The following is a 23,051-nucleotide window of genomic DNA, read 5'->3' as shown; positions in this document are numbered from 1 at the left end:
CCTGGATTATTTGATAGCACGAGCTTTCAGAGCACTGCTCCTTCATCAGGTGAGTGTCTCCAGGGAAAAAAAGTCCCAGTCTATCCAGCCTCTCCTTATAACTCAAACCCTCAAGTCCTGGTAGCATCCTAGTAAATTTTTTCTGCACTCTTTCTAGTTTAATAATATCCTTTACTCCAAGTGTGGCCTTACCAATGTCTTGTACAACTTCAGTTTTAAGTTTAAAAAGTTTATTAGCGTCACAAGTAAGGCTTACATTAACACTGCAATGAAGTTACTGTGAAATTCCCCTAGTCGCCACATTCCGGCGCCTGTTCAGGTCAGTGCAAAGAACAAAGAACAGTACAGCACAGGAAACAGGCCCTTCGACCCTCCAAGCCTGTGCCGCTCATTGGTCCAACGAGACCAATCGTTTGTATCCCTCCATTCCCAGGCTGCTCATGTGACTATCTAGGTAAGTCTTAAACGATGTCAGCGTGCCTGCCTCCACCACCCTACTTGGCAGCGCATTCCAGGCCCCCACCACCCTCTGTGTAAAAAACATCCCTCTAATATCGGAGTTATACTTCGCCCCTCTCACCGTGAGCCCGTGACCCCTCGTGATCGTCACTTCTGATCTGGGAAAAAGCTTCCCACTGTTCACCCTATCTATACCCTTCATAATCTTGGACACCTCTATTAGATCTCCCCTCATTCTCCGTCTTTCCAGGGAGAACAACCCCAGTTTACCCAATCTCTCCTCATAGCTAAGACCCTCCATACCAGGCAAAATCCTGGTAAAACTTCTCTGCACTCTCTCTAATGCCTCCACGTCCTTCTGGTAGTGCAGCGACCAGAACTGGACGCAGTAATCCAAATATGGCCTAACCAGCGTTCTATACAGCTGCATCATCAGACTCCAGCTTTTATACTCTATACCCCGTCCTATAAAGGCAAGCATACCATATGCCTTCTTCACCACCTTCTCCACCTGTGTTGCCACCTTCAAGGATTTGTGGACTTGCACACCTAGGTCCCTCTGTGTTTCTATACTCTTGATGGCTCTGCCATTTATTGTATAACTCCTCCCTACATTATTTCTTCCAAAATGCATCACTTCTCATTTATCTGGATTAAATTCCATCTGCCACCTCTCCGCCCAATTTTCCAGCCTATCTATATCCTGCTGTATTGCCCGACAATGCTCATCGCTATCCGCAAGTCCAGCCATCTTCGTGTCATCCACAAACTTGCTGATTACACCAGTTACACCTTCTTCCAAATCATTTATATATATCACAAATAGCAGAGGTCCCAAGACAGAGCCCTGCGGAACACCACTGGTCACAGAACTCCAGCCGGAAAAAGACCCTTCGACCGCTACCCTCTGTCTCCTATGGCCAAGCCAGTTCTCCACCCACCTAGCCACTTCTCCTTGTATCCCATGAACCTTAACCTTTTTAACCAACCTGCCATGTGGGACTTTGTCAAATGCCTTACTGAAATCCATATAGACGACATCCACGGCCCTTCCTTCGTCAACCGTTTTTGTCACTTCCTCAAAAAACTCCACCAAATTTGTAAGGCACGACCTCCCTCTTACAAAACCATGCTGCCTGTCACTAATGAGATTGTTCCGTTCTAAATGCACATACATCCTGTCTCTAAGAATCCTCTCCAACAACTTCCCTACCACGGATATCAAGCTCACCGGCCTATAATTTCCCGGGTTATCCCTGCTACCCTTCTTAAACAACGGGACCACATTCGCTATCCTCCAATCCTCAGGGACCTCACCCGTGTCCAAAGAAGCGACAAAGATTTCCGTCAGAGGCCCAGCAATTTCATCTCGTCTCCCTGAGCAGTCTAGGATATCTGCCATCAGGCCCTGGGGCTTTGTCAGTTTTAATGTTCCCTAAAAAACCTAACACTTCCTCCCTTGTAATGGAGATTTTCTCTAATGGGTCAACACCGCCCTCCGAGACACTCACGGTTAACACGCCCCTCTCCTTCGTGAATACCGATGGAAAGTATTCATTTAGGATCTCCCCTATTCCCTTGGGTTCTAAGCATAATTCCCTTCCTTTGTCCCTGAGAGGTCCGATTTTCTCCCTGACAACTCTTTTGTTCCTAACGTATGAATAGAATGCCTTAGGATTCTCCTTAATCCTGCCTGCCAAGAACATCTCGTGACCTCTTTTTGCCCTTCTAACTCCCCATTTGAGTTCTTTCCTACTCTCTCTGTATTCCTCCAGAGCTCCATCTGTCTTCAGTTGCCTGGACTTAACGTACGCCTCCCTTTTCATTTTAATCAGATCATCAATTTCCCTGGTTATCCACGGCTCTCGAATCCTACCTTTCCTATCTTTTCTTTTTACAGGCACATGCCTATCCTGCAGCCTTATCAATTGTTCCTTAAAAGACTCCCACATGCACCTAACAGCACATCTTTCAGACTGTGGGAGGAAACCGGAGCACCCGGAGTTAACCCACGCAGACATGGGGAGAACATGCACACTCCACACAGACAGTGACCCAAGCTGGGAATTGAACCCGGGTTCTGGCACTGTGAGGCAGCAGTGCTAACCACTGTGCCACCGTGCTGCCCCACATCAGCAAGATGTCCCAACTCCTGTCGGTTGGCCTCACTGTGTATAAATAGAAATGGAACATAGAATGTTCCACATATCCCACAAAAAGGCAGGCATAGCTTGGATCTATAAGAGTTCCCATAGAAACACCTTTTATTTGGAATAAAAACTAACCACACCTGGTTATATGTAGAAATGTAGACGAAACCAGCTCACACCTACCTGGAAAGCAGATAATCTATCATCCTTCGGTTCTTGTGAAGATGCTGTAGAAACAAAAGAGAGAGACTTTGCATTTATGTAGCACGTTTTATGGCCACCAGACATCTCGAAGCACTTTACAGCCAATGAAGTATTTATGAAGTGTAGTCACTACATAGGATATACAGTATAGAAGCAGGCTGCTTGGCCCAACCAGTTGTCAATGTTTATGCTCCACTTGTGCTCCTCCTTTCTTCCCTCATCTAAACCTATCAACATAACCCTCCATTCTCTTCTCCCTCAAATGCTTCTCTATCTTCCCCTTAAATGCATCTGTGCTCTTCACTTCAACCACTCCCTTTGGTAGCAAGTTCTACCATTTTTTGAGTAAGTGAAGAGGAAACAATCTTTTTAAAGAGAGCAGAGACGCAGCCGTGAGACCCTTTCTTGATATGTGTACCCATGCATTTCTGGCATCAACCTTGTAAATCTTCTCCACACACTCTCCTGTGCCTTTGTATCCATTTAATATAACGCTGACCAGGACTGCACGCAGTACTCTTAAGTGTGATCTCACCAAGGTTTGATTCAGGTTGAGCTTAACTTTCCTACTTTTCAATGCTATCCCTCGAGAAATAAAACTTAGTGCTTGTGTTTTTTTTAAATGGCCTTGGAACCCATTGCTGAACTTGTAATGAATGATGTATTTGTACTCCAAGATCCCATTATTCTCCTACTCCAACCTGGGCTTGTACTTTCTAAGTACAAGTGATTTCATTATTCTTCCTACCAAAATGCACCAAGTCACATTTATCTGTGTTGAACTTCATTTTCCAATTATTTACCCATTCTACAAGTTTAGTAATGTCCTCCTCAGTATTGGCTATATCCTCACTGTCTAAATTTGGCTCCATCTTCAAATTTAAGAACTGTGTTTTTGATTCCACAGTCCAAATTATTTATGCAAATTGTGAACAGCAGTGACCCAAACGCTGCTCCTTGTGGAACACCACTTTCCACCATCTACCAAGTGTTTTGTTCAAATTGAAACCAGGCAGGTCGATTCTGACTGATCATGGTATTGCCCTGGGGAATGTACCAGGGAATTACTGTCTCCCCCCTAAGCTTTTGTTTAGTTGTAAAAGGTGCAAAGTGTGGACATGCTCCTTCTGTCTGTAAAGGACAGGCCGCTGTGTGTGAATATTGCATGTGTGAGTGAGGCCAACTGATAACCTTAAATGGGCTTTTAGTGTCATTCTTAGCACAATCAGGATTGTGTGGCAGGTGTTGTTCAATCGCAAAATCACATGTAATGTTGGACACTGTGACTGGAATTCTCCGATGTCGCGTGCTCTGCCACCACTACCAGAGAGAATGGAGAATTTGACGCTCAGACAAATCTCCATTCACAGCAGCGGAACCAGAGAATCCCAGCCAAAGATGAGGTCAGAGAATCCCGGCCTATTTTGAGTTTTGCAAGCACAAACTGATTGAGTACAATCAATACTTCACCTGTTGCGAACAAAAAGCTTGGCAGTTAACTGTTTGCTGCTGCATTCCCCATGACAATGCCTCTAACAATCTGAGTCCACCTGTCAACAAATCACACACTCTTCTCATGGAGTATAAATTGTTGTTCCATTCACTATTAGTATTTTTTTGCAAGCTGTCCTGATGACTGCAAGACACAAACTTGAAGAGCATGTGTCTTTGTTTTAAACAATATTTAATATTTATGTCACCTCCCTATCATTCATTACCTGAGGTATTACCCTGACCATCCTTTAATGGTCCTATTCCCACCACAGTCTCCCTTTTTATTAATGTGCCTGCAGAATACTTACCATTTTGTGTTATGTTCCTTGATAATTTAATTTCATAGTTCCTCTTTGTTTTCCTAACTGCTTTTATGATTTCTCTCCCAATCTCTTTGAATTCCTGTATTCCTCTGCTGTCTATGTGCTAATTTTTAAAAATACTTTTCCAATTCAATCAAATCAAGTCCAAATCATAGTCTCAACAAGTTGAGACATTTCCGATCCAGGCTGACAAGACAGGGCATGCAATCCTCTACCCTGTCTTGGGCCTGATCTGCATGAGCCAAGCTAATTGGAGTAGGCGGAGAGTTCCTCCTCCAAAGCTTGAACTCATTTGCATCTCAGCCAAAAGGCCGAGATACCGCTTTTAAAAATTGCTTCATATGAAACATATGAAGCTTAAATGCAACCCAATGACCTCAACCAAGCGCAGCATCCGCATAACTACACTTGATCTTAGTCAAAAGGCGGAGAAGCGATGTGCTATGTGCTAATGCATGTCTATGTGCTAATGCATGACTCATTCACAACCCTCAATCACTCCCTTTTGTCCTTATTCATCCATTGAGTCTCACTCATATTTAATTTGCTCTTTCCTTTTAGCGAAGTATATTTTTCCTGCCCTCTGTTGAACACTGTTTTGAATGTGTCCCATAGATGTTCTATAGTTGTTGGCTAACCTTGTTGCCCATTTTACTTTGCCAAGTTCTATTCTCAGCCCCTCAAAATGAGTTTTTCTCCAATCTCTTTGGTGATACTTATTTTAAAGCGTATTATATGGATGGTCATGTGGCACAGTGGCTAGCACTGCTGCCTCACAGCGCCAGGGACATGGGTTCGATTCCTGGCTTGGGTCACTGTCTGTGCGGAGTCTGCACATTCTCCCCATGTCTGCGTGGGTTTCCTCCGGGTGCTCCGGTTTCCTCCCACAGTCCAAAAGATGTGCTGCTTAGGTGCATTGACCACGCTAAATTCTCCCTCAGTGTACCCGAACAGGTGCCGGAGTGTGGCGACTAAGGGATTTTCACTGCAACTTCATTGCAGTGTTAAAGTAAGCCTACTTGTGACTAATAAATAAATTTTAAAACTAATGTGAAGTTGTTCCACTGCTTTTCCTTCTCGTATGTGCTCTGGTTAATTTCCCCTTGCTGGATCTAATAATGAATTTTATCTTGTTAGGCTTTTCACTTTTGCATTAGAAAGGAATTCCGTACACAGTAAAGGGACTTCATTCCCTCAGCCCCTTTATCTACCTCTTCATTCCAAATAATATCAGGGTAGTTGAAATCCCGCATGATTATTATTCAATGTTTTTAACTCAATTTCCTAACTTGCCTTCATATTCCTTCCTTCATCTCTCTTCCACTATTAGATGACATGTAGACAACACCTTTTAGAGTGATGGATCCATATTCCCCAGATGACCATAGGCTGCTCTCCCTTTCAAGTGGGAGAGCTGACTGGTGGTGATTTTAACCTGAGGGTCACCACACTTCAGGCGAGAAGATGGACCTTCATGAATAACCTCAGCCAATATGGAATTGAACCCACATTGTCGCTCTGCATTTATCTTGTAATCCACAGATTATATTTTTATCTTGCTGATAGCTGTGTCTCTTTTTACTACTGTCATTATATCATCCTTAATAAGTACAGCTACCACACCTCCCCATTTTCTCACCCTATATTTTCTAAATATATTGTACCCTGCAATGTTTAATTCCCTCTCCTGATTTTTCTGTGGGCATGTCTCAGTAATTCCTAGTAATTCTTACTATTTCTGGTTCCTCACAAAGTGCCTCCAGCTCCCCTGTTATATTACAGACACTGTGCTTATTGCTGTACAGCCATTTAAACTCTTTTAGCTTCTTTCACTTTATATGCAAACCTCTTTCTATTTATTTACTTGCTATCAATGCCCTTCCTTTATTCTTTCCTATGTTCTCCTGCCCTGTTCACATTTAGGTTCAGTAAGAAGTTTAACACCAGGTTAAAGTCCAACAGGTTTATTTGGTAGCAAAAGCCACACAAGCTTTCGAGGCTCTGAGCCCCTTCTTCAGGTGAGTGGGAATTCTGTTCACAAACAGAACTTATAAGACACAGACTCAATTTACATGAATAATGGTTGGAATGCGAATACTTACAACTAATCCAGTCTTTAAGAAACAAAACAATGGGAGTGGAGAGAGCATCAAGACAGGCTAAAAAGATGTGTATTGTCTCCAGACAAGACAGCCAGTGAAACTCTGCAGGTCCACGCAACTGTGGGAGTTACAAATAGTGTGACATAAATTCTGATTCTAGGATCGCATGATAAAGACTCAGGAGGAAAAAAGCAGAAATATTTATGTGAAATAGTGTGACATAAACCCAATATCCCGGTTGAGGCCGTCCTTGTGTGTGCGGAACCTGGCTATCAGTTTCTGCTCCGCGACTCTGCGCTGTCGTGTGTCGCGAAGGCCGCCTTGGAGAACGCTTACCCGAATATCAGAGGCCGAATGCCCGTGACCGCTGAAGTGCTCCCCAACAGGAAGAGAACAGTCTTGCCTGGTGATTGTCGAGCGGTGTTCATTCATCCGTTGTCGCAGCGTCTGCATAGTTTCCCCAATGTACCATGCCTCGGGACATCCTTTCTTGCAGCGTATCAGGTAGACAACGTTGGCCGAGTTGCAAGAGTATGTACCGTGTACCTGGTGGATGGTGTTCTCACGTGAGATGATGGCATCTGTGTCGATGATCCGGCACGTCTTGCAGAGGTTGCTGTGGCAGGGTTGTGTGGTGTCTTGGTCACTGTTCTCCTGAAGGCTGGGTAGTTTGCTGCGGACAATGGTCTGTTTGAGGTTGTGCGGTTGTTTGAAGGCAAGAAGTGGGGGTGTGGGGATGGCCTTGGCGAGATGTTCGTCTTCATCAATGACATGTTGAAGGCTCCGGAGGAGATGCCGTAGCTTCTCCGCTCCGGGGAAGTACTGGACAACGAAGGGTACTCTGTCCACTGTGTCCCGTGTTTGTCTTCTGAGGAGGTCGGTGCGGTTTTTCGCTGTGGCGCGTTGGAACTGTTGATCAATGAGTCTAGCGCCATATCCTGTTCTTATGAGGGCATCTTTCAGCGTCTGGAGGTGTCTGTTGCGATCCTCCTCATCCGAGCAGATCCTGTGTATACGGAGGGCTTGTCCGTAGGGGATGGCTTCTTTAACGTGTTTAGGGTGGAAGCTGGAGAAGTGGAGCATCGTGAGGTTATCCGTGGGCTTGCGGTACAGTGAGGTGCTGAGGTGACCGTCCTTAATGGAGATGCGCGTGTCCAAGAATGCAACCGATTCCGGAGAGTAGTCTATGGTGAGCCTGATGGTGGGATGGAACTTGTTGATGTCATCATAGAGTTGTTTCAGTGATTGTTCACCATGAGTCCAAAGGAAGAAAATGTCATCGATGTATCTAGTGTATAGCACCGGTTGAAGGTCCCGTGCGGTGAAGAATTTAGGTTTCCAATGTTTCTTGTTCCCCACTTCTTGTTAGTTCTTGCTACCTCCCTATTTACTCATCCCGCTCGGACACATATCCTATCTTTATCCAAATAGAGCCTGTCCCAAGCTCCTTCCTGATCCCAAACTGGTGTTAGTGTCCCAAGAAAATGAAGCCCATTTTTCCAACCAACCCTTTACTCACATGCTAATTTGTCTAATCTGTCTGCTCAGCTTCTGTTGTAATGTAGAAAATGTGTCTGCCAATTTGCACTCAGCAAACTCCCACCAACAACAATGTCATAATGACTGGATAATCTGTTTCTAGTGTAGATTACACAATAAATATCGGCCAGGAAACCACAGACAACTCTGCTGTTCTTCTTTGAAACAGTGTCATGGGATCTTTTACATCCACCCAAGCAGGCAGATGGGGCCTCAGTTTAATGTCGCGTCTGAGAGATGACGTATCTGATACTGCAGTGCCCCCTTACAATGCAGTGTCAGAATTGGCTTTTGTGCTCAAAAGTGAATTCAGGACCTTGTGAACCAAGGGCAAGTGTGTTCCCAACTAAGCCACAGCTAACTCTACAAAGATGTTTGATCAATACATTAAGAGGATAACTTAGGAAAGAGTAGTGCCCATTAGAGACAGAAAAAGTAACCATTATTTGGAGAATGTGGGTGTGGTCCTTAATGGATATTTTGTGTTTTTATTCATAAAAGTTAGGGAACAGTGCAGACATAGTTAAGGAGCAGTTTGAAATATCAGATGCTATAAACAGAGGGAGAGAGGAAGTATTAATGGGATTAGCATCCTTGAAAGTGGATATAACACCAGGACTGGGTGTAATGTACCACGGGCTGTTAAAAGAAACCAGAGGGGAAATTGTGGATGCTCTGACCATCATTTTCCATCCTCACTGGATAGATGCAGGTGTAGTGTCAAAGGATTGGAGGACCCGCTAACATTATTCCTTTGTTTAAAAATGGAGCGACAGTTAGACCAAATAATTACAGGCCAGTCAGGCTGATCTCAGTAGTAAGCAACTTATTGGAATCAATTCTGACAGACAGAATAAACTGTCATTTAGATGAGCAATTTAGCCAGCACGGACTTGTTAAGGGAAGACCATGACCAGCTAACTTGATTGAATTTTTTGAGGAAGTAACAAGTGGATTGATGAGGGTAGTGCAGTGGATGCTGTCTATATGGATTTTAGCAAGACTTTTGACAAGGTCCTACATGGCAGACTGGTTAACAAAAAGCTGGTAGGATCCAGGGAAATGTAGCAAGCTGCATACAAAATTGGCTCAGTGGCAGGAAAAAGGGTTATAGTTAATGGTTTTTGCAACTGGAAGGCTGTTTCAGGAGGGTTCCACAAGGCTCAGTATTAGGTCTCCTGCTTTTCTATAATGATTTGGACTTGAATGTAAACATCAAGAAGTTTGCAGACAACACCAAAATTGACCACAAGATTGACAGTGAGGAGGCTGTGCACTACAAGAAAATATCAATAGACTGGTTAGGCAGGCAGTAAAGTGGCAAATGGAATTCAACCTGGGGAGAAGTGTGAACTAATGGATTTGTCAAGGCAAAAGAATGCTCAATAAATGAGAGGATATTGAGAAGTGTAGAGGGAGTGAGGGATCTTGCAGTGCCTGTCCACAGATCCCTAAAGGTAGCAGGGCAGGTTGATAAGGTGGTTAAAAAAGCATACAGAATGCCGAGGTATAGAATATTAAAGCAGGAAGGTTATCCTGGAGCTATATAAAAAAAAGTTAGGCCACAAATTGAGTGCTGGTCAGGTACTTGTGCAGTTCTGGTCACCTCAATACAAGAAGGATGTTATTGCACTGGAGAGGGTACAGAAGAGATTTACGAGGATGTTGCTGGAATTGGAAAACTGCAGTATGAGGAAAGATTGGATAGGCAGGGATAGTTTTCCTTGGAACAGAGGAAACTGAGGATAGATTTGATTGAGGTGTACAAAGTTGTGAGGGGTCTGTATAGAGCGGATGAGAAGGACCTATTTCCCTTTACAGAGAAGTCAGTGACAAGGGAGCATAGATTTAAAGTGATTGTAGAAGGATCTCATCATCCAGAGGATGGTGGGGATCTGGACCTCATTGTCTGAAACCCTCAATAATTTAAAAGGTGTCTGGTTATGCAGCTGAAGTCCTGTAATGTCAAGGGCAATGGACCAGATGCTGAAAATGGAATTAGGCTGGGGGGACGTGTTTAACAGCCATCACGGAGCGGGCAGAATGACTTCCTCTTGTGTCATAAATGTTTCTACATTTTCTAAATATTTGAAAAGGAGGAATGTGCAGGGATGTGGGAAGAGGGCAGAGGAGTGGCAGTACATGAATTGCTCCTTAGGAGAGCCAGCATGGCTACAATGGGCTGAATGGCCTTCTTCTGTCCTGTAAGGATTCTCAAACATACAGTGAAGAAAGATGGTGAACACATTTCATAAGAAAAGTAATGAATTCAAGACATTGAATCTTATTAGGAAAAGATAAAAGTAAATACCAAAGAGCAGGATATCAGGACATTTATTCCATAGCTCAATGCACTTACTGATCCATTTTATTTGATTCTAATTGGTAGCTAATAAAATTAGTGGTACTTTGTCATGTCCTCGGGATGTCACAAGTTATTTCACATCCAATGAATTATTTTTTTGAAGGGCAGTTCTGTTATTTTGTAGACAAATTCAGCAGCCAATTTGGACACAGCAAGACCTCACAAATAACAAAAATGAGATGGCTGACCAGTTAATCTGTTTTTGGTGCTAGCTGAATAAATGATATCAGCCAAAAACACCCAGCTCTTTTCCGAATAGCGCTGTAGGATCTCTTTTTGTATTCATTCGGAGGACATGGGTGTCACTGGCTGGCCAGCCTTTATTGTCCATCCACAGTTGCCCTTAAGAAGGTGGTGGTGAGCTGCCTTCTTGAAACACTGCAGTCCACGTGCTGTGGGTTGACCCACAATGCCATTAGGAAGGGAATTCCAGGATTTTGACCCAGTGACTGTGGCCCCTCGAGCCTGCTCCGCCATTCAATATGATCTCATCTCGGCCTCATCTCCACCTTCCTGCCCGCTCCCCATTAATCCTTCATCCTGCTACTAACTAAAAACTTATCTTTCTCCTCCTTAAATTTGTTTAATGTTCCAGCATCCACTGCACTTTTCCCAAAGATTCACGACCCTTTGAATGAAGTAATTCCTCCTCATTTCTGTTTTAACTCTGCCACCCCTTAGCCTAAAATTATGGCCTCTTGATCTAGAATGTCCAACAAGGGGAAACATCTGCTCTCCATCGACCATGTCAATCCTCCTTAGCATCTGATTCAGCCACAGTGGTCAGTATTCCTTTATAAACCCAGGCAGAAAGTGTTGGCTGGCTATTCAACTGTGTGGTGCACTACATATATATTGTATGTATAATATGGATGCACATATACACAAAATCCCTATCTGATGTTGAGATGTGGCCATAACTAGCAGGATTCAGCATTTATTGTCCATTTCTAGTTTAATACTAAATGGCTTGATACCTTTAGAAGGAAGTTAAGATTCAAACATAATGGAGCAGGATGGGAGTCACAGATAAGGCAGACCGATCAGTAGTCCCAAAAAGACATTAGTTTTAACATCAATCTGACAGCTTTCTGCTCACTTTTACTGATATCAGATTTCCAGACGTACTAAAATGCAATTCAAATTCTCATTATGCTGACGATTTCTGGATTTTTCCAGTAACATACCCACAAGGGTCACTACACATGGAATGCTTAATTAATTTTTATTCAACCGTCATCCAGCAGTAACGAGATCAATTAAACCGCTACAAATTCTGCCACAGCTCAGATCAACTGAATTAGCACAGACCTGGATTTGAACCGGAGACCTGTTAGACTTCGGAGTTCAATACCATACTGGCAAGGTTATCAGTGATTACTTGATACCATTTTTTAAACTCACCAACCATCCCTGCTGGTTTTGCTTTAGAGTCTTTCCAAGTGTGGGTTACAAGTGGAGGAGTGGTCTGCCTGCCTGTGTTCTCCCACGGAAATGGGGAGCTGGAAAAAGATAGAAAAGAGCACTGGATAAAGGAGTTGTATACAGCATGCGAGCATACACTTACACAGAGATGATTATGCTGCCCAAGTCATAGGGGGAAAAACATAGAACATTTGATGGGTTAAAAGTTGATAGAGGAGGCATCAGAAAGACTTGGGCCAGAACATTACCGTCCCACCCACCACAGGACTTCTTGTGGGCGGGACATGGACCATACAACAGCTCCACTGACCTCGGGTGGGATTTTCCGCTTTGGGGCAAGTGCAGCTGGAAAATCCCGCCCTTAAAAGTTAATAAGACATCAGGAGAGGATAAGATACACTAAAGGAAACGAGGGAAGTAAGGGTTGAAATTGCAGAGGAACTGGCCCTAATCTTCCAATCCTCCTTGGATACACCTGAAGGAGGAGTGATATTCCGGAAGCTTGTGCTACCAAATAAACCTGTTGGACTTTAACCTGGTGCTGTGAGACTTCTTACTGTGTTTACCCCAGTCCAACTCTGGCATCTCCACAACAAGTGTGGTGCCAGAGGACTGGAGAATTGCAAATGTTACAAAGGATAGTAAGGATAAGCTCAGCAACTACAGGTCAGTTAGCTTAACCTTGATGATGGGAAAGCTTTTAAAAACGATACGTAACTGCCTTGTGAGCAAAGTTAGATCTTATGGAATAAAAGGTTTAACACTGATAAGTGCGAGGTGATTCATTTTGGTAGGACAAATTTGAATGCGGATTACAGGGTCAACGGCAGGGTTCTGAGGAATGTGGAGGAACAGAGGGATCTTGGGGTTCATATCCACAGATCTCTGAAGGTTGCCACTCAAGTGGCTAGAGCTGTGAAGAAGGCCTATAGTGTGTTAGCATTTATTAACAGGGGGTTTGAGTTTAAGAGCCGTGGGGTTATGCTGCAACTGTACAGGACCTTGGTGAGACCACATTTGGAATATTGTTGTGCAGTTCTGGTCACCTCACTATAAGAAGGATGTGGAAGCATTGGAGAGAGTGCAGAGGAGATTTACCGGGATGCTGCCTGGTTTGGAGGGGAGGTCTTATGAGGAAAGGTTGAGGGAGCTGGGGCTTTTCTCTTTGGAGGGGAGGAGGATGAGGGGCGACTTAATAGAGGTTTACAAGATGATAAGGGGGATAGATAGAGTGGACATTCAGAGACTATTTCCTCGGGTGAATGTAGCTGTTACTAGGGGGCATAACTATAAGGTTCATGGTGGGAGATATAGGAGGGATGTCTGAGGTAGGTTCTTTACTCAGAGAGTGGTTGGGGGTGTGGAATGGACTGCCTGCTGTGATAGTGGAGTCGGACACTTTAGGAACTTTCAAGCGATTATTGGATAGGCACATGGAGCACACCAGAATGATAGGGAGTGGGATAGCTTGATCTTGGTTTCGGACAAAGCTCGGCACAACATTGAGGGCTGAAGGGCCTGTACTGTACTGTGCTGTACTGTTCTATGTTCTAAAAGGGACTGTAGTATTAGGGATACAAAATTGGCTGAATTTCAGGAAGTATGAATGGTTGTTTCTCAGACTAGAGAAAGGTTTATAGTGGATATCCCAGGAGTTTGATATTAGCACCTATGTTCTTCCTGATATATATTAATGACCTAGACTTTGGTGCATCCGGCACCAAATTTCAAAATTGTCGATGACACAAAACTTGGAAATATTGTAAACTGCAAGGAAGATCATGTTAAACTTCAAGGGGAATTAGACAGACTGGTGAAATGGGTGAGCAAATTGCATTAAATTTAATGCAGAGAAGTGCAAACTGATTTATTTTGGTTGGAAGAACAGGAAGGGGCAATATAAAATAAAGGTAAAATTCTAAACAGGATGCAGCAGCAGAGGCACCCAGGGACTTGTGTGCACAAATGACTGAATCACAGAATCACAAAATTGCGACAGTGCAGAAGGAGGCCATTTGGCCCATTGTGTCTGCATCAGCTCTCCAAATGAGCATCATGACTTAATGCCATTCGCCTGCCTTTTCCCAGTACCCTTGCACACTGTTTCTATTCACTTACTGAAGGTGGCAGGGTAGGTTGAGAGAGTGGTTAATAAAGTTTACGGGATTCTGGGCTTTAGAAATAGGGGCATACAGTACAAAAGCAAGAAAGTTATGATAAACCTGTATAAAATACTGCTTCAGCCTCAACCTGACTGTTGCTACCACTTTTGGGCACCACATTTCAGGAAGTTGGTGAAGGCATTAGGGAGGGTGCAGAACATCATCATGAGGGAGATGAAGAACTTCAGTTATGTGGATAGATTGGAGAAGCTGAGGCTGTTCTCTTTGAAGCAGAGAAGGTTGTGAAGTGATTTTATAGATGTGTTCAGAATCGAAAGGGGATTCAGCAGAGTAGGTCAGGAGAAACTGCTCCAATAGGTGGAAAGATCGAGAATCAGGGGGCAACAATTTAAGGTGATTGGCAAAAGTAGCAACAGCAACATGAGAAAAACCTTTTTATACAGTGAGAGATTAAGATCTGGGGAGCAGTACCTGAGAGTGTGGTGGAGGTAGATTTAATTGTGGCTTTCAGAAGGGAATCTGATCATTTTCTGAGAGAAAATAATTGCAGGCCTGGGGGGAGAAGGTAAATTGCTCTTGCAGAGGGGTAGCACAGATACAATGAGCCAAATAGCCTCCTTCTTTAACCAGTCTTCATGATTCTATTATATCTGGTTTATAAATAGCATACAGCATGTGCACATGCACACAGAGACACACAACTTGAACTGGTTCAATACTGTACAAGTGTATAAACAGAGCTAGAGGAAGAGATGCTTTTTAAGTCTTACCACTGTTTCTAAGAATAAAACCCTCAGGTAGTTCTGGATATGTTCTACATACCCAGTGTCCCTGGATTCCACAGGATTACTCTCAGCTACAGGTTCCTTTACTGCGGTGATTGTGTTCTGCCCAGGTGTACCAGGTGATCCACTCTTTTTGCTGTTCAACAAGAAAACATTTCAACAGCTCAATGGGTGTCGGAAATAAGAAAGCTTTCAAAGATCCACCTACTACATATTATTGATGTGCGTGCAGCAGTAGACATTTAACATTTACTAACTGGCAGGAGAACTTGCTCCTTGGGGTGTCACATCAAACAATCTGCCAGCATAGTTGGCAATATTTCTGTTTTCCTAACTCAAAATCAGCTGCTTACCATAAGCTTATCGTTGCATCTACAACATCACCCGATGCCTGGGATTGGGATTCTGTAGCTCGAGACTTCTTCCGAGCCAGTGCCTCCTTCAGCCAATCGTCTTCTCCTACACCCGACAAGTCTGCTTTTGATGTGGATGGTGCAGATCTGACCAGTGTCTTGTCAATCGTTTTTGATGCAGATGGAGGGCGGTCTGCTGAGTAAGGCCTCTTGCTCTGGTTGTGGCTGGCTGGAAGATTTGACTCAGACTTTGCTTTGTAGAACATGCTCCCTTTCTGCTTATCTTTGGCTGGCGTTTGATTATCTAGATCAGGAATTACGTCATCTTTCAGCCCTAGCCAATCAGCAGCACCCTTACTCCCACGTGCCAATGTTGGGGTTGTCGATGTTGGAGTGGCCTCGTTGGGTTTCTGGTCAATTGTGGAGCTGCCATCACCCTCTGGGCTAAATCTGTAGAAGGCAAAATGTCACAATTAAAACACGAATCACCCAAACACATCAAAACCATTGCAAGTAAAACAGAGCACGGTGCAACTTCAATCCCCATCCCCCTATTCCACACCTCCCCCAACACCACACATCCCCATCCCAATCCCAACCCAAACTTTCCTGGCATGCAGCAACAGAGGGACTCTTCCCATAGGTGGAAGGAAGTGCTGACGTACAAATCAACAACAAAGCTTGGCTTGATAGGATGGAGGTGGTCATGTGAATACCATATCTACTGCCATGGTTTAAACGTACAGGGTCCTAGTGATTGCACCCTCTTGGTTGAAGACTTATTCATTGATGAATGAATGGCCCTGGCTTTTGAAATGGCTGAATCTCGTATCAAGACAGTGCAATTCCCGATTAACTGCTGCAGAGCAACACACTGATGCAGAATGGCAATTATTGCTGCTTATTTTGGCAGGAGCAAAAAGCTTCCTATCTGTCCCCTCAGGGTGAACGAGGTACCTCACTGATTGACGTCTGGACTGACGATCCTCCGGGGTTGTGACCACAGTGGGATGGTAGGAACCGAAGGTGAAGTCATCCAAAAAGTCTTCCTTTTCTGAGCAGGAGCCAAAGACAGTCAGTCACTGATAGCAGTCATCTGATTAACAGGAACTCCCCACCCAGCACCTAACATTCAATTGCACCTTTTCCCCATTTCTTATTCTAAGAAGTCATTCAATTGCAAAATGAAAGCCACTATAGAAGAAGATGCCCTACTTTCTCCAGGCAACTAGGGTGGGCCTGGTTCCTTCACATCCAGGGAACAAATCGCCTGGGTAGCTGAAGAAGAAAACAAAATTAAAACGAGGCAGCAAATGTGAGACTTTCTACCAGGTTTACACATTGTTGAGACATCGAAGCTTCCAGAAACAGTAATCCCAGATTGAAGAAACAAACATGGCCTAGTAAAGGACAGCCATTTGTTTAGGACAATTGGTGTTTGACAAACTTGGGTGGCACGGTAGCACAGTGGTTAGCACTGCTGCTTCACAGCTCCAGGGTCCCGGGTTCGATTCCCGGCTTGGGTCACTGTCTGTGTGGAGTTTGCACATTCTCCTCGTGTCTGCGTGGGTTTCCTCCGGGTGCTTCGGTTTCCTCCCACAGTCCAAAGATGTGCGGGTTAGGTTGATTGGCCAGGTTAAAAATTGCCCCTTAGAGTCCTGGGATGCGTAGGTTAGAGGGATTAGTGGGTAAATATGTGGGGGTAGGGCCTGGGTGGGATTGCGGTCAGTGCAGACTCGATGGGCCGAATGGCCTCCTTCTACACTGTAGGGTTTCTATGATTTCTAACTTGATTCTGTTTCTTGATAAGTTGGATGATGGCAATGCAAATGATATTACATACATGGAGTTCCAAAAAGCACTTGATATTCAAGCCTATGGGATAAAAGGCATGAATACAAAATTGGCGAAGGGATAGAAACAAGATAGTGACGAACGGCTGTTTTTTGATTTGAAGTTCCCTACAGTTCAGTACCAGGGCCACTGCTGTTTTTGATACACGTTGGCGACTTGGAGCTGGGCGCACAGAGTATAACTTAAAAATCTGCAGATGCAGACTCAATGGGCAAAAGGGCCTCTTCTGCATTGTATGATTCTATGACTCTATGACATGAAACTTGGGAGGTGCAATAAACTCTGAGAAAGATAGTAATGGACTTCACGAGGACATAGATGTGGAATGAGCAGACACGTGACAAATTAAATTCACCCAGAAAGGTGTGAGGTGATAAGTTGCTCCCATTGGCTGAAGAATCGATAATGAGAGGAAAGAACCAGAAGCAACTTTAGGAAAAACTTCTTTGCACAACAACTTGGAATAGAGTGGGCAATATAGATTCAATTGTAGTGTTCAAAAGGGAATTGGATAAATACTTGAAGAAGAAAAAATTGTAGAACATGGGGAATAAAAAGGAAGTAGGACTAACCAATTTGCACTTTCAAAGTGCAGACTCGATGGGCCAAATGGCCTCCTTTTATGCTGTACTATTCCAAAATGTGTTGGAGGGAGAGGGGAAGTGTCTGAAACAGAAATTTCCTTCCCATTTATGGGAAGAAATGAGTACAATGTAATTCAACCGTTTATTGGCACTGAAGGTGAGGAATTGTGAATTCATGAACTGTGCCATCAATTAGTTCAGATTTAAAATACCCAGTTAGTTCATCAGCATGCAAAGAGAGAGAGATTATTATTTTGGGTACAGAGTTTTAATTGTTGCTCTGATGTTTTCCCACCTTTTATTGCTGACTGACCTGGTATGTTTATTTAGTTGAATCCCTTGTTGGGACTATTTTCGGAAACTTCTGTCTCTCTGACACCACCTAACCCCCACATTCTCCCCACCCCAATCTCTAAAAACCCGGTATATCCTCTTTCAAATATGATCACAGAAAGTTATACTAAAGAGACTTCCATTTTAAGTCATGCTGAACAAATAGTGTGCTTTGGTTCCACAGACAGGCAACTTTGTGGTGAGAATTACCTTGTGTCTTTTTGTATTTTGGATCTAGTTTAAATTCTTTTCTTTCCCCAGTTGTAGGTCGCTCAAGGAGCTTCTTGGCTGTCCCTCTCCCCAATAATTCATCCATCCTTGAGCGAGCAGGACGTGGTGTCTCTCTAACACAGAAAATAAACTTTTAATTTACTTTTCACTGTATATCAATTCACGTGACAATCATAAATCAAATCTAAGAAACAGGCAGAATCTAAGAGCGCAGGCTAAATGAGAGTCAACAGAATCTACCGCTACTAGAGTACGTGCTCACTAATTCAGTTCCCTTGGTGGGTGGTATCTTGCTGCAGCAACTGACGTGAGCAGGATTTTCACCTTGAGGTGGGATAGCTGACCACACCCAATCACACACGGTCAGCCAACTGACCATGCGCATCTGAGAAGGCTGATCAACTGTGCAGTGGGGCAGCAAGTTGCCAACCCCACCATTATCTCACAGGGTCAAAGATCCAGCATTAGCAGCATTCAGACAGGCACCTACTCCCTGCAAGCCAGCAGCTTTATACTGCCTGTTTGAGAGGAGAGTTTGGAATGGAAACTGCTGCCACCCCCTCTGCACTCACCACACTCGGATTCCCAGAACTGCTGCCACCCCCTCTGCACTCACCACATTTGGTTCCCCGGAGCTACTGCCATCCCCTGACCACCTGTGGATCCTGATCGCCTACTGTCGCTCCATTAGAAGTGATAGCAGGTGATCAGGACAATGATCAGACAATGAATGGCCCCATTAAATACCAATGACTCCCTGCAGGTTCTCCTCAGGTTATCAGTGGGAGATCCTGTTTCCCAGCGATGGCAGCATGTTACCTTCCCACCTGGCTGCCTGCACAGAGATTCCCGTAGAATTGGCAGCCGTGGGGTTCAATGCTGCAAACGGATCACTGACCTCCTGCGCTTGGTGAATAGCTAAGTGGCACAGTGTGGTCACTGCAAATGGCACTCGTGATGACATCAAACAATGCCATCAAAACCTGGCTTCCACACACGTCAATAGCCAGGTTTTCTGAGGATACCCCTGTCATTGAGGAGCCATCCCTGGAGCTACAAAGGGGGAGCAAACAGTTCTGGTACCTGTGAGTGACTGGGAACGTATGAGCCATGAGAGATCTCCGAGCACAAGTCTGCAGGATTTGTTTTTGGGGGTCACATCCCAGCTGCACATTGATGGAACAAAACCCATTTCAACTTAGGGATGCTGCTGGCTGTTCTCGGGGAGCTCTCAGCACGATGTTATATCGATTCCCCTTTAATATGTGTAGAAATCCCGTTAGAGAGTCAAATCCAGCAGCTCTGGCTGCCTGGCTTTCAGGGTCTGTGGTGAATCACATATCATTCGCCCTTTTGAACGTGGCATTGGTGAACTCTCTTAAACATGTGTATGTGGCTGGCTGGGAGATGCCACGCATGTCCCCCATGGACCCTGGAACATCCCAGTGGTGTAGAAATTCAAGGCAGCAATGCCTTTAAAGGCTACTGGGATAGTAGGTCTTCCTGCAGAAACTGACATAGGTCAGCAACTGACTGCGTGACATCCTCAGCCATCTTTAACACTGCCTCTCTGACATTTGCAGATAGTTACACCACCTGTGATATATTTGGTCACACGCTATGACTTGATGTCTCATTGGCCCAGATTGCCAATATCCTAACCTGCCTGACCCTCTGCTGCTGCCCCTTGTCCTTCTGGTCCTTGTTGTGTCTGGCCCTGGGCCATCCTCTGCTGGCTCCTCTCCTCCTTCTGCACAGCATCAAAAAGCACCGGGTGCACGAGAGCCATCCTCTCTACCTGAAGTAAACTGCACTATAGTATTCTGTGATTCTGTAATCTGTGTTGAGGCATGTCACAAGTAAGTGTTTGGACACATATTTTTGAACTAGTCAACAGCCTCCATAGCGCACACTTACTCCTCCACCTTCTTTTCTTCCTTTGGTGTTTTAGGACTATCTCCAAACCCAAGTGTATCCATAAGGTCATCTCCTTCATCATCAAAGAACAATTCATCCTTCTTCTTGGTAGTGGGCATGCCTGGAACAGAAGCAGAGCTGAAGGGCACTGTGAGAAGCATATACAAACATTCATATGTCTAAGATTGTCGGTGACTGAAGAACTTTTCAAATTCTCTGATCCTTTGGACTGAACGCACCTATGTTGAACATTCTTTCAAATGAGCCCCCTCATCATTGTACCAGCCCAGAGCAGCGTGACCTTAAACAGTCACAGTAAATCTAGAGCACACAGAAAGAAGGGTATCCCACTATAACATTTTGTGTATTGCAATCCTTGGTCAAAACTGAACTAAAAAAAGAACTTCCATTTATATAGACACAAGGGGTGGGATTTTCCGACCTCGTCCATCTCGAAACTGGAAAATCCTGCCTGAGGGCAACGGACATTTCCATGGTCCGCCCCTCACCCGCTATGATTCCTGTGGCGGGCAGGACGGGAAAATTCACCCCAAGGTCTTCAAAGCCAATGGTGTGCTTTTGAAATGTAGGGAAATCTGCCAGCCACTTTACAAATGTCAAAATGACAAACAGCCTATTAATCTGCTTCTGGCAATGCTGGTTGAGGGATAAGTATAAATATAAAATCCTCCCAGTTGGTGAACTGGCCTTTTTTTTAACCAAAATGAAGTGTTTTTGTCAAGGCACACATTTTCTCAATACCTTTCTCCTCTTTTTTGCGTGTTGGCAGATCGACACTTGAAGGGCTTGATTTCCGTCTAGACACCACTGTTTTCTTTGGTTCCTCTTCTTCATCAGATAGAATTCCTGCCAATGGATCATCTATATCTGGAAAGGAGATAGGAACACCACTTAGAGAGAAATCTTTATTACAGCCATCACTTCAGAAACTACTCAGCAGAATGCATCAATGGAACATTGGAACAACCTCTGGCTGCACTGGACACCCAATGACAGCACACTGCTGGGAATGAGGCCATCTCCAGTGGATAGGTACACTGGAGCACAGGAATAACGGCAAGTGTCTCAGCGTCTATACTGTTAGATATGCATCACTAAGGCAAAATCCAAATTCAGTTTCAGATTCCACTCCCCTTCATCCGATAGTGCTGGTTCTAGCTAGGCTACAGTTCCAAGCACACTTGCCTGATTGGCTCAGGTACGCACTCAGGGGAGTTCCAGTTTTAAACGCAGAAGGAAAATAGTGAGTTAAAATATAAGACATCACTCAAGCTTACTTAGGAATAACATTTATTTAAAATTTCCAATCTAATGCAGGAAGAAATAGCCTTGCAAGTGTGCACAGAGAGACAAGGAGCACGGGTGCATAATACTAGGAGATGGAAAGTAGAAACATCTAACAGAGATAGTACCAAAGTGAAATCTTCTCATGACAGTACAGTCTTTTCTGTCACCCCCAAATATTGGAATTTATCAGATTATTTGAACTGGCCACAACTGAAATAAAAGGCTTAGACTGTACATTTCAATCAACTCTCACAAACTAGTGCTATCAGCTATGAGCAGAAATCCATTGAGGAACTGGGATTAGGCTTTGGGAAAAGGGTGAAGGGTTTCACAAAGACATTTGTGATGAAACAACGCCAAAGAGTTTTCAGTCTGGGAGGAAGTACAGTTCCTGGACACCCAAGTTGCGACTGGAAGAACATGGAAAGAACAGGCCTCCTGTTCGAGAGTATGTTTACCTTGCTTTGTAGCTTTCACACCAACATCCTCCTCATCTGGAGTTTTGCATTGAATCAAACATGCAGAAAAGATTTTATTTTGATGAACAAAGCATGATCATTCCAAGTGAGGTCAACAAGATCCCCAAGGTATGTCCTGACAACAGAGATTCTACTGCACAATTACATCCAATACATGAGGCACGCTCTAGCAGCCACATTAGCCACAGGTGCAAATCCTGTAATGGCTTCTAAATTTTGCATATGATTAAAAATTTGTGCCGGTGAGATCTCAATTTAAGCCCCTTGACAAAGATGTAATCAGATTTACACCCAAAAAGGATATGAACCTGATTTCCGTACATTTTAACAAATTATCATATAGTTACTGGGCTTGATGTCTTAACATCCGACCATGACATTTCTTCCCCCAGGCTGTGTGGCATCACCCCAGTACAAATCACGAATGACGGCATGGTATGGGGCACCTTAGGGCGGCACGGTAGCACAGTGGTTAGCACTGCTGCTTCACAGCTCCAGGGACCTGGGTTCGATTCCCGGCTTGGGTCACTGTCTGTGTGGAGTTTGCACATTCTCCTCGTGTCTGCGTGGGTTTCCTCCGGGTGCTCCGGTTTCCTCCCACAGTCCAAAGATGTGCAGGTTAGGTTGACTGGCCATGCTAAAAATTGCCCCTTAGTGTCCTGGGATGCGTAGAATAGAGGGATTAGCGGGTAAAATATATAGGGATATGGGGGTAGGGCCTGGGTGGGATTATGGTCGGTGCAAACTTGATGGGTCAAATGGCCTCTTTCTGTACTGTAGGGTTTCTATGATTCTATGATTTCTATGACCAGGGGCACAGAAGCACCTGTAGTCCCTGAAGGTTGAGGGATATTGCCCATTGGTACCCTGGCAATGCCCCCTAGTAGTGCCCCCTGTGGGGGGCAGCGCTGGGGGCACTACTGGGAAGGTTACGCTCCTCCATTAGGGGGAAGGATCCCCTTCTGCATGTTGTTGGGGGCGAGGAAGAGGAGGGGCTGATTTCCCCTTATCCATGGGGGGAGG

General features: G+C 44.4%; 1 protein-coding gene across 5 annotated transcripts in view; it reads right to left on the bottom strand.

Moving 5' to 3' along the window:
- The window catches only part of fbf1 (Fas binding factor 1), a 102,551-nt gene that overhangs the window by 38,950 nt on the left and 40,550 nt on the right, over positions 1-23,051 (bottom strand). For 4 of the 5 annotated variants that reach the window (XM_078225297.1, XM_078225298.1, XM_078225295.1 and 1 more), the window contains 8 exons: positions 21,004-21,129; positions 20,242-20,362; positions 18,304-18,437; positions 16,280-16,376; positions 15,323-15,772; positions 15,007-15,105; positions 12,041-12,138; positions 2,793-2,836 (listed from right to left, as the gene is read on the bottom strand). In XM_078225297.1, the coding sequence (XP_078081423.1) occupies positions 2,793-2,836; positions 12,041-12,138; positions 15,007-15,105; positions 15,323-15,772; positions 16,280-16,376; positions 18,304-18,437; positions 20,242-20,362; positions 21,004-21,129 (1,169 nt within the window). Of the gene's footprint in view, positions 1-2,792; positions 2,837-12,040; positions 12,139-15,006; positions 15,106-15,322; positions 15,773-16,279; positions 16,377-18,303; positions 18,438-20,241; positions 20,363-21,003; positions 21,130-22,007; positions 22,044-23,051 lie in introns of all 5 variants that reach the window. The other variant, XM_078225294.1, reaches the window with a different exon arrangement.

Source organism: Mustelus asterias, chromosome 12 (assembly GCF_964213995.1).
Source record: "Mustelus asterias chromosome 12, sMusAst1.hap1.1, whole genome shotgun sequence".
NCBI lineage: Eukaryota > Metazoa > Chordata > Chondrichthyes > Carcharhiniformes > Triakidae > Mustelus > Mustelus asterias.
Note: the sequence above shows the minus strand (reverse complement) of the source record. Positions and strands in the feature narration are given on the sequence as shown.